Genomic DNA, 17,533 nt, shown 5'->3' on the forward strand with positions numbered 1-17,533 from the left:
AGTCATTTCAGTCATTGTAGTAGCTGACGTATATAGTGTTAAGTCATCCACATACATAGAAACTCTGGCTTTACTCAGTCAGTGGCATGTCGTTAGTAAAAATTGAAACAGCAAGGGGCCTAAACAGCTGCCCTGGGGAATTCCTGATTCTAACAGGATTGTATTTGATAGGCTTCCATTAAAGAACACCCTCTGTGTTCTGTTAACCTCTAGTGACACCACATCTCGTGAACGGGACCGTTGTCATCATCTGACACTAATTAGCATAACACAACGGACATAAATCTTCCTAGAAAACATTCCTATTCATGAAAATCACAAGTGAAATATATTGGAACACAGCTTAGCCTTTTGTTAATCACCCTGTCATCTCAGATTTTCAAAATATGCTTTACAGCCAAAGCTAGACAAGCATTTGTGTAAGTTTATCGATAGCCTAGCATAGCATTATGCCTTGCTAGCAGCAGGCAACCTTGTCACAAAATCATAAAAGCAATCAAATTAAATTGTTTAACTTTGATGAACTTCAGATGTTTTCACTCACGAGATCCCAGGTAGATAGCCAAAGTTAATTTTCCCCCAAATATTATTTTTGTAGGCGAAATAGCTCCGTTTGTTCTTCACGTTTGGCTGAGAAATCGATCACGACAACGCCAAAAAATATTCCAAATTAGCTCCATAATATCGACAAAAACATGGCAAACGTTGTTTAGAATCAATCCTCAAGGTGTTTTTCAAATATCTATTCGATAATATATCCACCGGGACAATCAATTCGCCTGGAACATCAGTTCTGTTATACTCACAGACAATATCTTTACAGTTTTGGAAACTGTGAGTGTTTTCTATCCAAAGATGTCAATTACAGTGGGGCAAACAAGTATTTAGTCAGCCACCAATTGTGCAATTTCTCCCACCTAAAAAGATGAGAGAGGCCTGTAATTTTCATCATAGGTACACTAGGTACATAGGTACACACAACTATGACAGACAAAATGAGAAGAAAAAAATCCAGAAAATCACATTGTAGGATTTTTAATTAATTAATTTGCAAATTATGGTGGAAAATAAGTATTTGGTCACCTACAAACAAGCAAGATTTCTGGCTCTCACAGACCTGTAACTTCTTCATTAAGAGGCTCCTCTGTTCTCCACTCGTTACATGTATTAATGGCACCTGTTTGAACTTGTTATCAGTATAAAATACACCTGTCCACAACCTCAAACAGTCACACTCCAAACTCCACTATGGCCAAGACCAAAGAGCTGTCAAAGGACACCAGAAACAAAATTGTAGACCTGCACCAGGCTGGGAAGACTGAATCTGCAATAGGTAAGCAGCTTGGTTTGAAGAAATCAACTGTGGGAGCAATTATTAGGAAATGGAAGACATACAAGACCACTGATAATCTCCCTCGATCTGGGGCTCCACGCAAGATCTCACCCCGTGGGGTCAAATGTGATTTTCTGGATTTTTTTTCTCAGTTTGTCTGACATAGTTGAAGTGTACCTATGATGAAAATTACAGGCTTCTCTCGTCTTTTTAAGTGGGAGAACTTGCACAATTGGTGGCTGACTAAACACTTTTTTGCCCCACTGTATATGCATATTCTAGCATCTTGTCCTGACAAATTATCCTGTTTAAAACGGGAAAGTTTTTTTTCTCCAAAAATGAAAATACTGCCCCTAGAGTCGCAACAGGTTAAACAAGTAACTCTTTATCCACATTATAGCAGGGTGTGTAAAGCCATAACACAGAAGTTTTTCCAGCAGCAGACTATGATCAATAATGTCAAAAGCTGCACTGAAGTCTAACAAGACAGCCACCCAGATTTAGTGCATTTTTCCAGAAGTTTACTAAGGGTTGAGAACACGCTGATTGGTCGGCTATTTGAGCCAGTAAAGGGCTCTTTACTATTTTTGGGTAGCGGAATGACTTTAGTTTCCCTCCAGGCCTCCACGCTCTCTAGTACACTTAAATTGAAGATGTGGCAAATCATAGATCTCATTTAAGAAGCTATCCCTTTTTCCTTTCTTATCTGCCCCCAAATGTTCAGATATGCTGGTAAAGTTATCAGGTTGTCAGCTAGCTAGCTAATGAGGTAACAAACATGACTGAACAAGGTGTAAAACAAATGGTTAACTACCCATTAATAGTTTTAGAACGGCCCACAACATGGTTTATGATTGTAAAATGCAGCCCCCCCCCATCCACGACAGGAAGAAGGAAACATTGCACTGGTAATATGAGTCAGATCTTTTGAACTGTTTGGGATAGAAACAATAAGTTTTCGCTGCATAAATGGTGCAAGCAAGATGCTAATGAATCTGTGTTCGAGTAACAGCGGGATTGACGTTTTACATTTACATTATAGCGAAGCCTTATCATTACAAAAATTAATACAAACATAAAACAAATTATTTGCATTTATTAATATTCTTGCACAAGTGCTCCCAAATTAAAACTGCAGGTCATAGCAAAATATTTTGTGGTATATATGCCACTTTAGAGACCTGTCTACACCCCATGGCAAAATATATTTTTTTAATCGCTTAGGGCCCCCAAAAGGCTAGGGCCAGCTCTGACTGCATGTGTTGTTATGGATGTGGGTACACAGACCCGCTAGCCACTGAGACCCCTCATGATCAGTTCAGATTTTTTTTGTGGCCCGCACTCCTATCAAACTTGCACATCCCTGCTTTAGAGTGAGATCCTACATTGTGAGGTACCATACTAACATTCATTGTGGGTGTGTTGAAATGTATTGAACACCTACTGCATTGTTAAGCAGTTGCAATCAGCCATCAGTGGCAGTAACAAATAACCTACTGTGCCATTCTAGGGTCACCTGAAGCCCTAATTAACCCAGAACCATGAGGCAGTGATCTGTTTGGAAGTTGGCTAGGTCTTCGGTCAAGCCCTTAGGTTATCTCATCAGCATGCCCCCTCCCCAATACACATCATCACAAACAGTGAGAGTGCTGCCAGTACACACTGCAAATGACTGATAGGAATATATCCATTTAGCAAAAACAGGACCTCTGCAACTGTCAATCAAATAATGGGAATCAACCTCTCTGGTTCATCTGGCTCTTTAATAAACAATGACTGTGCCATCAAACCAGCACACAATCCGGCTTCACTGGTTTTACTGTTAATATTTCTGTTTAAGCACATTCTCTTTTGTTTTCATACAGCAATGTATATATCATGGCCCTTCTCTGTGAACACACACAGCAACAAACATGTTCCAAACAGAGCCGTCCACATGATGAATAACAATAATCACCCCTACATTTTCCACAAGGTGAAAATAAACTAAATTCCATCATTCTAATACAAAGATTTGTCTGCTGTCTTTGTGAGACTCCAGGCAGAGAGTTTATAAAAGTGCATTTGCCTCCATAGACTGCCTCTCTCTTATTCAATCAAAGAGTCATTTTTTATTGCCAGTGCGAGAGCACATGATTGCAATAATCCAGTTGATAAATGGAGGTGGGGCAGCACTGTAGCCAGTGTGCTTGGTGCACCAGATAATATTTTTCTCATAAAGGGTCCAGGCAGGCCTCTAATTCAGATTTACTGCATGTTCAAAATTACTGGATAAAATATGTAGATTATTTCAGTGGGTTAAGGAACAGTGATAGAACAACTTCTCTTTATTACTGCCTTTGGTTCATGGCTGAGAGGTTCTCTGTTGCGTTTCCCGGTGATGGCAGTCACTGCAAATGAGAGAATATTTGATGCAGGCGATTTCATGATAATCCAAAAGCCAACCTTCCCTTAGGTTTGAATCTAATTGAAAATAGCAAAAAATACATTGCTATTTGACCTTGTTTGTATTGACAGACAAAAACAATTTCATTTCAAACGATCACTGGATGAAAAATTGTTTTTGTGAAAAACGGATGGCAAAGCTTTGTTTCTCTGGGGGGTAGTATGCCATCTTCTCTCCACACACTAGTCGGGTTTTGGGGGCATTCTCTAGATCAGATCAAATCTGGCTGCAAAATGGCCTGACTGCAGGACATTGCATTCATTTATTATTCATGCAGAGTATTTTAAAGTAGATTTAGAAACTGGTCAGGCTAAAAGACAGTTGGCCCAGGAGCACATTTGAAACCCTGACGTGTCCTGTTAAAAAAAACACCCAAAACAGCAAAACTCAGGCCCCTTGTGCCCAAGAACAGACATCTCATGTCATTGTTATTCAAATCAGAGAAAGAGAACAGGGCAAGAAAGAAAGGCCATCCTTTAAGCAGAAGGTAGATTAGGTTATGTGGAAAGTTGTTGGTGAGCTGATGCTGTGTGTTCAGCAGTCCCATTAGCAGATAGACTGGTGTAGGGTTGGGCTGGGGAGGACAGATGTTTCTAGCGTGCAGCGTGAGGCTAATGAGCATGAAGAAGACAAGGCAGGGGTAAAAACAACATTAACGGCGCCAACAACAACAAGAAACAATGGAAAACAACAGCCTCCAGAACCATTTATTACAGATGTAGAATCTTAATTTGAGCCAGTTTGCTACAACAGGAAATTAATCCTGCAGCAACAGGAATTGTGAATTATTATGTTGGTTATAATTCATGAACATATTGTTAGGGGTTGCAACATTTTTCAAAAGGGAAAATCAAGTCTGAGATTTCAAAGTAGAAATTACAACCTTCAGAAGCCTTTTTAAACCTGAAATACAGTAATTATCCTGCAACAGGGAATTCTAGTTCTCTATTTAGCTTTCTAAAGGTAATTACTTGAATTTAAAGTAAGCGTTGATAGTGAGCGGAAATTACAAAAGAAAACAGTATTTTAGAAGTAGTGATAAAGGAGGCTCTCTTACTGGCTGAAGGCCTTCTGAGTCATAGAGAAGATACGGTTTCTGTCCGAGTTGGATTACAACAAAACAGAGTGGTTTGGACAAATTTTAAGGTTAATTGATGTCAGGGCAATAACATGGATGGTGTATAATTTTTGTTGTTGTTGTTATTTAACTAGGCAAGCAAGACAAATTCTTATTTTCAATAACGGCCTAGGAACAGTGGGTTAGGGGCAGAACAACAGATTTGTATCTTGTCAGCTCAGGGATTCAATCTTGCAACCTTCTGGTTACGAGTCCAACGCTCTAACCACTAGGCTACCTGCCACCCCAGATACTCAGTCAATATGAGTCCTTCCATTCAATCAGACATGGAGGGAGGCGTGGGCTCACCTACTGTTGAAGAGTGGTCCGAGCGGTTATGAAAGCTAACCTTTACTTTTAAAAGGCACACCAAATACTCTATGACAGAGGGACCCCCCCTTCCACCCTCCTAAAGGCACCCCACCTGAGAGGGGCCACTAAGCGCCTGTCTGACATTTCTCAGGTTCACATGAAATTAACATTATCCAACACAAAACTCCCTATTTAGATAAGAAACCCTATGAGCCGTAATGCCTCATTGAGCCTATATATGATGTGATAAGAATATAAGGAGAAATAACAAACCTCAATGACCTGCTTGTTCCACACACGCCTAGACAGCCCATACAGAATACTAAACAGATAAATCAAAACCACTACTGGCCTCTTAAAGTAAATAACAGCATACATTTATATGTTTGAGGCTGTCTTTCCTCCTCTGCGAGAAGAATGAAAAGGCTTTCGACTTTAAATGCGCTTCTTAGGTGATTAAACATTTCAATGGAGGAGGCATTATCTGGGGGACCGGGTGCCATTTGAAGAGGATGTAGCGCTTATTCAAAGACCTCTTCAAATAAGTACCTTTGTTCTCAGGCAAATTCTTTGGATGCCCATTCAAATCTTTAGCGTGCAGAAGCCGCCAGAGCAGGTTGGGAATGTGCTGTGGTTCTGATGATGATTACGTCTGAGGATTCGTGACTTTTTCACATCTGTGGCACGTTATTTCACGGTAAAGAAATGGCCTGGTATTTACTTTACCCTCTTCATGATTCTCGGCGCATGTTGCATGTCACTACTTCACAGGAGGCATTTGAACTTAGAATTTTTTTATTTGATCAACAACAAATAAATGCATATAAAAAATATTTTGATTAGTTTAATAATTCCATATGTGTTATTTAATTGTTTTGATGTCTTCACTATTATTCTACAATGTATAAAATAGTACAAATAAAGAAAACCCTAGAATGAGTAGGTGTGTCCAAACTTTAGACTGGTACTGTATATGTCTAGACAATAGCTAGATGTGACTGTGGGTGATTATAGCATTTCTTTCACATGACCCATCAATTTAGACAAGTGTGTCTGGTAAGGGTGTGTCGACATGGCCATACTCGTATTCGTAATCGTATCCGTAAATTGACAGTTGACAGTCGATTGGATGACACTCTTGATCGGAAAAACGGAAGTGTTTTAGTAGCCTAAATAGAGGTTGGCAAAATACCTCCCTGCATGTTCTCGCTGAAAAAAACTGCAGATTAGAAGCAGAGCGCGGAGGGTTGTGTGTGTGTCTGTCTGTGTCCTCAATATGCAGCGGGTAGTCAAGTTTGGAGTCACTCAGTCAGAATGCGCATTAGTTTCATATTTTCCCTACCCTTGCCTCACTTGTTAAATATTATGCATATTGATAGCAAACGTCTTCGCCTTGTGATTTATCATAGTAGCAGGCAGCAGAAATCTAAATGAACAGACCGAAAACATGCGAGGAAAGAGGAAAAGTGATCGGGTGAAATTATGAAGCGAGTGGCCAGAGAAATATAGTTTCACTCTATCCAATCAAGCAACAGGATCAACGTACAGCCAACCCTTTTCTTTAAGGACAGGCAAACTAGCCAGTTGGGGTTATTTAGACCATGCACGTGACTGACTCAAACACAGTACAGTATGGTTTAGAAACTCTGTGACTGACACATGAGAAACTTGCTTGCTGACACCTGAAAAAAAAACGTTATTCTTATCACATATATTAAAAAAAAATACTCTGAACATAATCGTATCCAGAAAATGTCCCGTATCCATAACGATACTCGTTTTGTCCGACCACTAGGCTGACTCCTAGTGTTTGCTTAGCATTATCTAAGAATTATAAAATATTTATAGACACTTTCTATTTTCGATATTGCAACTATTCAAACACAAGTAACCATTTCACAGTACTGTTTACAACTGTATCCTGTGCATGTGACAAATACAATTTTATTTTATTTGATGTAGTGTGTGATTAAAAGGGACGGTAATATGAAGAACATCGTGACCTGCAGGTTAGGATATCAAATCAAAGTTTATTTGTCACGTGCACCAAATACAACAGGTGTAGTAGACCTTACAGTGAAATTCTTACTTACAGGTTCTAACCAATGGTGTGTGTGTGTGTGTGTGTGTGTGTGTGTGTGTGTGTGTGTGTGTGTGTGTGTGTGTGTGTGTGTGTGTGTGTGTGTGTGTAGGTAAGTAAAGAAATAAAAAAACAGTAAAAAGGCATTTGAAAAAAGAGTAGCAAGGTTATATACAGACACCTGTTAGGCAGGCTTATTGAGGTAGTATGTACATGTAGGTATCATTAAAGTGACAATGTATGTATGATGAACAGAAAGTAGCAGAAGCGTAAAAAGAGGGGTTGGCAGGTGGTGGGTGGGACACAATGCAGATAGCCCGGTTAGCCAATTATGCGGGAGCACTGGTTGGTAGGGTCAATTTAGGTAGTATGTACATGAATGTATAGTTAAAGTGATGATGCATATAAGATAAACAGAGAGTAGACGCAGCGTAAAAGAGGGTTTGGGGGGACACACAATGCAAATAGTCCGGGTAACCATTTGGCTTGGGAGTAAAAACTGTTGAGAAGACTTTTGGTCCTAGACTTGGCACTCCGGTACCGCTTGCCATGTGGTAATAGAGAGAACAGTCTATGACTGGGGTGGCTGGAGTCTTTGACAATTTTAGGGCCTTCCTCTGACACCGCCTGATGTAGAGGTCCTGGATGGCAGGCAGCTTTGCCCCAGTGATGTACTGGGCCGTACGCACTACCCTCTGAAGTGCCTTGCGTTCGGAGGCCGAGCAACCGGTCAGGATGCTCTAGATGTTGCAGCTGTAGAACCTTTTGAGGATCTCAGGACCCATGCCAAATCTTTGTAGTTTCCTGAGGGGGAAAAGGCTTTGTCGTGCCCTCTTCACGACTGTCTTGGTGTGTTTGGACCAATCTAGTTTGTTGTTGATGTGGACACCAAGGAATTTGAAGCTCTCAACCTGCTCCACTACAGCCCCGTTGATGAGAATGGGGATGTGCTCGGTGCTCCTTTTCCTGTATTCCACAATCATCTCCTTAGTCTTGGTTACGTTGAGGGATAGGTTGTTATTCTGGCACCACCCGGCCAGGTCTCTGACCCCCTCCCTATAGGCTGTCTCGTCTTTGTCGGTGATCAGGCCACTGTTGTGTCGTCAGCAAACTTAATGATGGTGTTGGAGTCGTGCCTGGCCATGCAGTCATGGGTGAACTGGGAGTACAGGAGGGGACTGAGCACGCAACCCTGGGGGCTCCAGTGTTGAGGATCAGCGTGGCAGATGTGTTGCACCTATCCTCACCCCCTTGGGGGCGGCCTGTCAGGCTGTCCAGGATCCAGTTGCAGAGGGAGGTGTTTAGTCCCAGGTTCCTTAGCTTGGTGATGAGCTTTGAGGGTAGTATGGTGTTGAAAGCTGAGCTGTAGTCAATGAACAGCATTCTCACATAGGTGTTCCTTTTGTCCAGGTGGGAAAGGGCAGTGTGGAGTGCAATAGAGATTGCATCATCTGTGGATCTGTTTGGGCGTTATGCAAATTGGAGTGGGTCTAGGGTTTCTGGGATAATGGTGTTGATGTGAGCTATTACCAGCCTTTCAAAGCACTTCATGGCTACCGACATGAGTGCTACGGGTCTGTAGTCATTTGGGCAGGTTTGTGTTCTTGGGCACAGGGACTATGGTGGTCTGCTTGAAGCATGTTAATATTACAGACTCAATCAGGGACACGTTGAAAATGTAAGTGAAGACATCTGCCAGTTGGTCAGCACATGCCCGGAGCACACATCCTGGTAATCCGTCTGGCCCCGCAGCCTTGTGCATGTTGACCTGTTTAAAGGTCTTACTCACATCGGCTATGGAGAGCGTGATCACACAGTTGTCCGGAACAGCTGATGCTCTCATGCATGCCTCAGTGTTGCTAGCCTCGAAGCGAGCATAGAAGTGATTTAGCTCGTCTGGTAGGCTCGTGTCTCTGGGCAGCTCGCAGCTGTGCTTCCCTTTGTAGTCTGTAATAGTTTGCAAGCCCTGCCACATCCGACGAGTGTCGGAGCCGGTGTAGTATGAATCAATCTTAGTCCTGTATTGACACCTAGCCTGTTTGATGGTTCGTTGCAGGGCATAGCATGATTTCTTGTAAGCTTCCGGGTTAGAGTCCCGCACCTTGAAAGCGGTAGCTCTACCCTTTAGCTCAGTGTGAATATTGCCTGTAATCCATGGCTTCTGGTTGGGTTATGAACGTACAGTCACTGTGGGGACGACGTCCTCAATGCACTTATTGATAAAGCCTGTGACTGATGTGGTGTATTCCTCAATGTCATCGGAAGAATCCTGGAACATGTTCCAGTCTGTACTAGCAAATCAGTCCTGTAGTTTAGCATCTGCTTCATCTGACCATATTTTTATAGACCGAGTCACTGGTGCTTCCTGCTTTTGCTTGTAAGCAGGAATCAGGAGGATAGAGTTGTGGTCAGATTTACCAAATGGAGGGCGAGGGAGAGCTTTGTACGCCTCTCTGTGTGGAGTACAGGTGATCTAGAATTGTTTTCCCTCTGGTTGCAACATGTTGATAGAGATTTGGTAGAACTGATTTAAGTTTCCCTGCATTAAAGTCTGGTAATCAAATGGTAATTACACTATAAATGATCTAACACAATGCACTAATGTGTTACGAAATATACTGGAAATATTTAATACAAAATACCACAAATTCGTACATTTTCTTTTTGTACATTTTCTTTCTAATAGTACCATAACCATTGTTTCAAATAATTCAATATCAAAGTATATAAAATAAATGAAAGGGGGTGCAAATGATGGTGGTAGTAGGTATGGAATTTCAAATCAATGCACATAAAGCAACTCCTTACACCTTTGTGTATTCTTACACCCTTGTGGTTTTTTCCCCAAATATGTAACATGAGCTATATTTAAGTATATTTCAGTATTCTTTCATATATTCTGCAAATACTGACTTTCATCTCTATGATTAAAACATGTCCACACATCCACTGCCTTAATGTCCTCAGCTCAAATTACACCATTAACATTTCAATATTCCTCCTCAGTTCAGGCCAAAGACTGCTCTCATGGCAACTTCCATAAATGTATAATTAAGCTTGTGTTCTATATGCAATATGAAATGAGTGTGTGGATTTTGGGAATAACAGTATTATGCACTAAGGTGATACGCATAAAAAGAAGAGGGTAAAAACTTGTTCAAATACAGTTTGTCTCTGAACAAATACACTGTAAACTGTTGCATTGTGCATTCATCGTCTATAACTTTTAAATGTTTGAGATATGAGGTATAATCATAACAGATTTTTAACACCGGGACTATGATTGTAACCTTTATGTAACTAGGCAAGTCAGTTAAGAACAAATTCTCATTTACAATGACGGCATACCGGGGAACAGTGGGTTAACTGCTTTGTTCAGGGGCAGAACAACAGATTTTTACATTGTCAGCTCGGAGATTCAACCCAGCAACCTTTCGGTTACTGGCCCAATGGTCTAACCACTTGGCTATCTGCCGCCCCATTGCCCAACAAGCGAATAAAAACTAAAACAATAATAGTAATAATTCATCTCAAAATGACCAACAACGTAAAAATGTATGCTAAATGGCATATATTATTATATCTCACTACAGACATAACGAGTAGGAAGAGTGAGGGAAGAAAGTTTTTGTCAGGCAGAGCCAGGCCTAAACTACTGTCAGTGCTGGAGGCAAGGGTGGGATCCCCTGACACCATTCACCCCCTTTAGAGTGGCAGCCCCCATAGCCCCTGAGTCTCAGCGCATGTCATTCCATCTTCCACCAAAAGAATACAGACAACGCATTTTAAAATAGAACACTGAATAATTTACATATGCCAAGAGTTTGGGACCTGCAAATGAAATACAATTATTATTTAATAGCATATAACTGTTGCAGAGGCCTCATGATAAATTTAAAGGGAGTGCATTATTAAGTCCTCACCTTCACAGTTTGTCCGGCTTCAGGGCCATCCTGGTGGGAACAGAACGAGATCATTAGGAACGGTAGAGAACTCGGTAGAGAAATGCCTGCGTTAATAATTCAACAGGATTTTAATTTCAGATGAATCATGGCGGCACCTCCCCATCGCCATGTGAATCTCAAAGTTTTTAATTTGTTTCTTTTGTCTTCTTTCTGTCCTTCGGTGTTGAGCTGTATTCTCACTTTAGTGTCTCTCCTCTGTCACATGACAGCTGTTTTTGGAAATGGTTTCTTTTTGACAAGTTGACTGGTTCAATAGAGTTAAGTTAAAGCACAATATAGACTGCATACCTCGAAGGCATTTTCTAATATAGGGATCAGGAATTGAGGACACAAATATCTAAAGCATTAAGAGACCTCAAAGGAACATCTGTATGACAAAAATGTATTTGGTGACAAAGTGTGCATTATGATGTAATATTTATGCAAGTCTATGAAGTAATGAATTTTCACATCTCCTTTCTCAGGTTTGTGTCGTGTGATTTTGTTTGTCGTGTGGCGCTCTATGCAGAGAACAGCAACCCTCCTGCAGAGTGTTGCTTGATACAGTGCCTCAGTTTTATGACTCTAACCTCAGAGCTGTCACAACTAATCTCACATCATCACTTCTCTATACCCCTCAAGTCAAAGAAAATGATATCCCCATAAACATTATTCCCTGCTTTTTTCAAACACATGAAATTATTTTTTTGTGTCGGGCTGCCAAGCAAGCTTGGTGACATTTGAACATTAGCATATACTGCATATATCAAAGGTTATGCAGAATGACAAAGCCTGTGAAGTGAAAGGCTGCATGGCTGTCAAATCCTGCCTGGATGTCCAATGAGAACCTGTTATTGTATTGTTCCAGCAGGTGGGGATCTTCTGTTGGCTCTCGGTGCAACTTTCCTCAGTTATGCCTCTTATTCCAATACAGATCTACAGGCTGAACAAGTGTGAGATTGATGTCGTCCTGTTCTCTCTAAGCCTCTGTGATTGTGTTGTTTTACTTTCTTTCACTAACACACTCACTGACTCAGATGGTGACTCACACAATTGTTCACTTGGTCATTCACACATTATTCCTTCTCTTTCTCGTTCTCTCTAACCCACACCATATTATATAGATAGATATATGGCCAGCAATAATTAATTATTCAAAATAATTTTGAGCTTGAATAGTAATGAACACTTTCTTCTGTCTGATATGGACCAGCAATGAGCAAATGGAAGATACATAAACAAAGGGATGTAGATTTGGAATTAGTATTCATCCCCATGTTGTAATGCTGGATACCGACGGTAGTGTGTACAGTATTACCTGCATGGCGATGGTGAGGAGGAAGCCTGGAAGTGTTTCTCCACCAGGTCAGCCACTCTCTGGGTGGTGGTGAAGAGGTCAGCCACCTCATCAGAATGCAAGTCTCGGAAACGCTCAACGGGCCGCAGAGGACACACCAACACATCTGAGAGACAGGCTGGTTAAGGAAACCACAGACAGCGAGAGAGGTAAGGGAACAAAGTCAGAGAGATACATTATCAACAACACAGTGCATAGATACAGTAGCAACACTGATAGACAAGGATATTTAAAATGGGGAAAGAGAGGCAGAATCCTAAATTGAGACACAAGTGCGTTATTTGAAATATTACATTACATTGGCAGTGCCTTCTTAAGCTGAGTCAAATAAACTCAATTGAGATTTACATTTACATTTAAGTCATTTAGCAGACGCTCTTATCCAGAGCGACTTACAAATTGGTGAATTCACCTTCTGACATCCAGTGGAACAGCCACTTTACAATAGTGCATCTAAATAATTTAGGGGGGTGAGAAGGATTACTTATCCTATCCTAGGTATTCCTTGAAGAGGTGGGGTTTCAGGTGTCTCCGGAAGGTGGTGATTGACTCCGCTGTCCTGGCGTCGTGAGGGAGTTTGTTCCACAATTGGGGGGCCAGAGCAGCGAACAGTTTTGACTGGGCTGAGCGGGAACTGTACGTCCTCAGTGGTAGGGAGGCGAGCAGGCCAGAGGTGGATGAACGCAGTGCCCTTGTTTGGGTGTAGGGCCTGATCAGAGCCTGGAGGTACTGCGGTGCCGTTCCCCTCACAGCTCCGTAGGCAAGCACCATGGTCTTGTAGCGGATGCGAGCTTCAACTGGAAGCCAGTGGAGAGAGCGGATGGTTTCTATGGGAGTTTCGTACAATTTCCTCACCAAAGTAACTTTATATGTTTTTTTCAGTATAGCTAGTCTCCAAAGGTTAATGTGAAATAAAACAGAGCTTTACAGAGGTGTGATACTGTCCGTACCTCTGCTATGTTTCTCTAAAAGGCAGGCAGCATAAAAAAGTGTTTTTGTAATTATAAAGCTCTATTTCATCATGTTCTACATTTAAGACCTTTGAGAGCTATATGAAATATAAACAAACAATATTTATACAAACAAACTCCAAAAAAAAGCTGGCAGAACAATGACATTCTAGACTATTCTGTGCTTCCAACTTTGTGGCAACAGTTTGGGGAAGGTCCTTTTCTGTTTCAGCATGACACTGCCCCCGTGCACAAAGCGAGGTCCATACAGCAATGTTTTGTCGAGATCGGTGTGGAAGAACTTGACTGGCCTGCACAGAGCCCTGACCTCAACCCCATTGAACCCCATTGGGATGAATTGGAATGCCGATTGCGAGCCAGGCCTAATTGCCCAACATCGGTGCCTGACCTCACTAATGCTCTTGTGGAATGGAAGCAAGTCTCCGCAGCAATGTTCCAACATCTAGTGGAAATCCTTCCCAGAAGAGTGGAGGCTGTTATAGCAGCAAAGGGGGGACCAACTCCATATTAATGCCCATGATTTTGGAATGACATGTTTGACAAGCAGGAGTCTGCATACTTTTGGTCATGTAGTGTATGTACAAACCATTTACAAACCCATTATAAAGTCCCTATTAAATAGCATAGGCAAGGGGATTGAAAGCAGACTCATTTATTATCAGTATTCTGGCTTTGAAGTAACTAAAATAGAGAAAACTGCCATGTTCATACCTCTTATAACTTAAGTGCAAGGGGATGTTTTGTCAGGGACCAAAAATGATCAATTTCAGCTGAGTTATAAAGGTCATGAAACATATTTCACAGAAATTCTCACAATCCACACATCTCAGTGCAATTGCACACTGGAAAGTAATCAAGCTTTGTTACTAAAGCGAGACGTGTTGATGACAGGTGGAAGGACTTTGAGAGAAAATGTCCAAAGGCTGAAGGACATTTTCCTTCAGACTCGGGTCATTGGATCAATAACATTGTTCTGACAACACTATCCGGGAAACAGTTCTCTAAGAAACAGGAGCCAACAATTAAGGAGAGATTTTCACAAAATCAAACATGGGAAACTTGAGATAGGATAGTGTGTAACAGACTGACATGACTGAGAACAAAACCTGGAACATAGAATTCATGATGTATGTTCATTTCTTGCTTGAAAATAACTTTCAAATAAGCAATCAAAATATAACATTCTGGATCAAATTTAGTTATTGCTCCTATGTCTCGCCTTTTGATTCAAAAATCACTTTACAGCCAGACATGTCTTGATTACAGGCATCAAGTAATCAAAAATGATTTCCATATTCTATTGCACCGTGGCAGATATAATTTGTGGAGACAGACAGCAGAGTTGAATCTTAATGAAAGTCAAGCATAGCAATCAACTATACCAAATATACTTTAATATGAAGAACTGGACCATTATGAAAGATCAAGAGTTGTCACATTGACTTCATGTGCAGACCAGATTTATGAGAAAAATAACATCTAAAGTGTTGAATCACTGATGTGAAAAATATTCAAAAACTTGTCCACAGGCAATAGAAATGAAAGAGACATCCTAGTCCAAAACCAAACATAAAACAGCATCCTGCAGCGTTTGGAGAGGATGATTACATCCTTGTGTTTCATGGCATAATGGCTGTGTCTGGGCGCCATTCATCTCACGAGTCAGAAACAGCGGCACTAATGACCAGTTTGCTACCCGTTCCATGTGCAGCACACTGGAATGAAATCAGATATCAGACAAAGGTTGAAGACATCTGCTAAACACGTGTGACAACTACAATTTGATTTGATTTTATTTTGACATCCGCACCTCATTCAATAATGTAATGGTTACTTACAAGCCCTTAGCCAACAAAGCAGTTTTAAGAAAAAATACATGTTAAGTAAAAAATAGATAAATAAAAAAGAAGAATTAAAAGTAACAAATAATTAAAGAGCAGCAGTAAAATAATAAAGTGGAGGCCATATACAGATGTAACGGTACAGAGTCAATGTGGAGGCTATATACAGGGGTACCGGTACAGAGTCAATGTGGAGGCTATATACAGGGGTACCGGTACAGAGTCAATGTGGAGGCTATATACAGGGGTACTGGTACAGAGTCAATGTGGAGGCTATATACAGGGGTACTGGTACAGAGTCAATGTGGAGGCTATATACAGGGGTACTGGTACAGAGTGAATGTGGAGGCTATATACAGGGGTACAGGTACAGAGTGAATGTGGAGGCTATATACAGGGGTACAGGTACAGAGTGAATGTGGAGGCTATATACAGGGGTACCGGTACAGAGTGAATGTGGAGGCTATATACAGGGGTACAGGTACAGAGTCAATGTGGAGGTTATATACAAGGGTACCGGTACAGAGTGAATGTGGAGGCTATATACAGGGGTACCGGTACAGAGTGAATGTGGAGGCTATATACATGGGTACTGATACAGAGTGAATGTGGAGGCTATATACAGGGGTACTGGTACAGAGTGAATGTGGAGGCTATATACAGGGGTACCAGTACAGAGTCAATGTGAAGGTTATATACAAGGGTACCGGTACAGAGTGAATGTGGAGGCTATATACAGGGGTACCGGTACAGAGTCAATGTGGAGGCTATATACCGGGGTACTGGTACAAAGTCAATGTGGAGGCTATATACAGGGGTACTGGTGCAGAGTGAATGTGGAGGTTATATACAGGGGTACTGGTACAGAGTGAATGTGGAGGCTATATACAGGGGTACTGGTACAGAGTGAATGTGGAGGCTATATACAGGGGTACCGGTACAGAGTGAATGTGGAGGCTATATACAGGGGTACTGGTACAGAGTGAATGTGGAGGTTATATACAGGGGTACAGGTACAGAGTGAATGTGGAGGCTATATACATGGGTACTGGTACAGAGTCAATGTGGAGGTTATATACAGGGGTACAGGTACAGAGTGAATATGGAGGCTATATACAGGGGTACAGGTACAGAGTGAATGTGGAGGCTATATACAGGGGTACAGGTACAGAGTGAATGTGGAGGCTATATACAGGGGTACAGGTACAGAGTGAATGTGGAGGCTATATACAGGGGTACCGGTACAGAGTGAATGTGGAGGCTATATACAGGGGTACCGGTACAGAGTGAATGTGGAGGCTATATACAGGGGTACTGGTACAGAGTGAATGTGGAGGCTATATACAGGGGTACCGGTACAGAGTGAATGTGGAGGCTATATACAGGGGTACCGGTACAGAGTGAATGTGGAGGCTATATACGGGGTACTGGTACAGAGTCAATGTGGAGGCTATATACAGGGGTACCGGTACAGAGTGAATGTGGAGGCTATATACAGGGGTACTGGTACAGAGTGAATGTGGAGGCTATATACAGGGGTACCGGTACAGAGTCAATGTGGAGGCTATATACAGGGGGTACTGGTACAGAGTGAATGTGGAGGCTATATAAAGGGGTACCGGAACAGAGTCAATGTGGAGGTTATATACAAGGGTACCGGTACAGAGTGAATGTGGAGGCTATATACAGGGGTACCGGTACAGAGTGAATGTGGAGGCTATATACAGGGGTACAGGTACAGAGTCAATGTGGAGGTTATATACAAGGGTACCGGTACAGAGTGAATGTGGAGGCTATATACAGGGGTACCGGTACAGAGTGAATGTGGAGGCTATATACATGGGTACTGATACAGAGTGAATGTGGAGGCTATATACAGGGGTACTGGTACAGAGTGAATGTGGAGGCTATATACAGGGGTACCAGTACAGCGTCAATGTGAAGGTTATATACAAGGGTACCGGTACAGAGTGAATGTGGAGGCTATATACAGGGGTACCGGTACAGAGTGAATGTGGAGGCTATATACAGGGGTACCGGTACAGAGTGAATGTGGAGTCTATATACAGGGGTACTGGTACAGAGTGAATGTGGAGGCTATATACAGGGGTACTGGTACAGAGTGAATGTGG

The 17,533-nt window shown here is 41.7% G+C and overlaps 1 protein-coding gene across 1 annotated transcript in view; it reads right to left on the minus strand.

Annotated features, from left to right (window-relative positions):
- The window catches only part of fhit (fragile histidine triad diadenosine triphosphatase), a 341,147-nt gene that overhangs the window by 78,423 nt on the left and 245,191 nt on the right, over positions 1 to 17,533 (minus strand). Inside the window, 3 exon segments of the mRNA XM_064966519.1 lie at positions 11,212 to 11,241; positions 12,551 to 12,579; positions 12,582 to 12,695. Of these exon segments, the coding sequence (XP_064822591.1) occupies positions 11,212 to 11,241; positions 12,551 to 12,579; positions 12,582 to 12,695 (173 nt within the window).

Source organism: Oncorhynchus masou, chromosome 5 (assembly GCF_036934945.1).
Source record: "Oncorhynchus masou masou isolate Uvic2021 chromosome 5, UVic_Omas_1.1, whole genome shotgun sequence".
Taxonomy (NCBI): domain Eukaryota; kingdom Metazoa; phylum Chordata; class Actinopteri; order Salmoniformes; family Salmonidae; genus Oncorhynchus; species Oncorhynchus masou.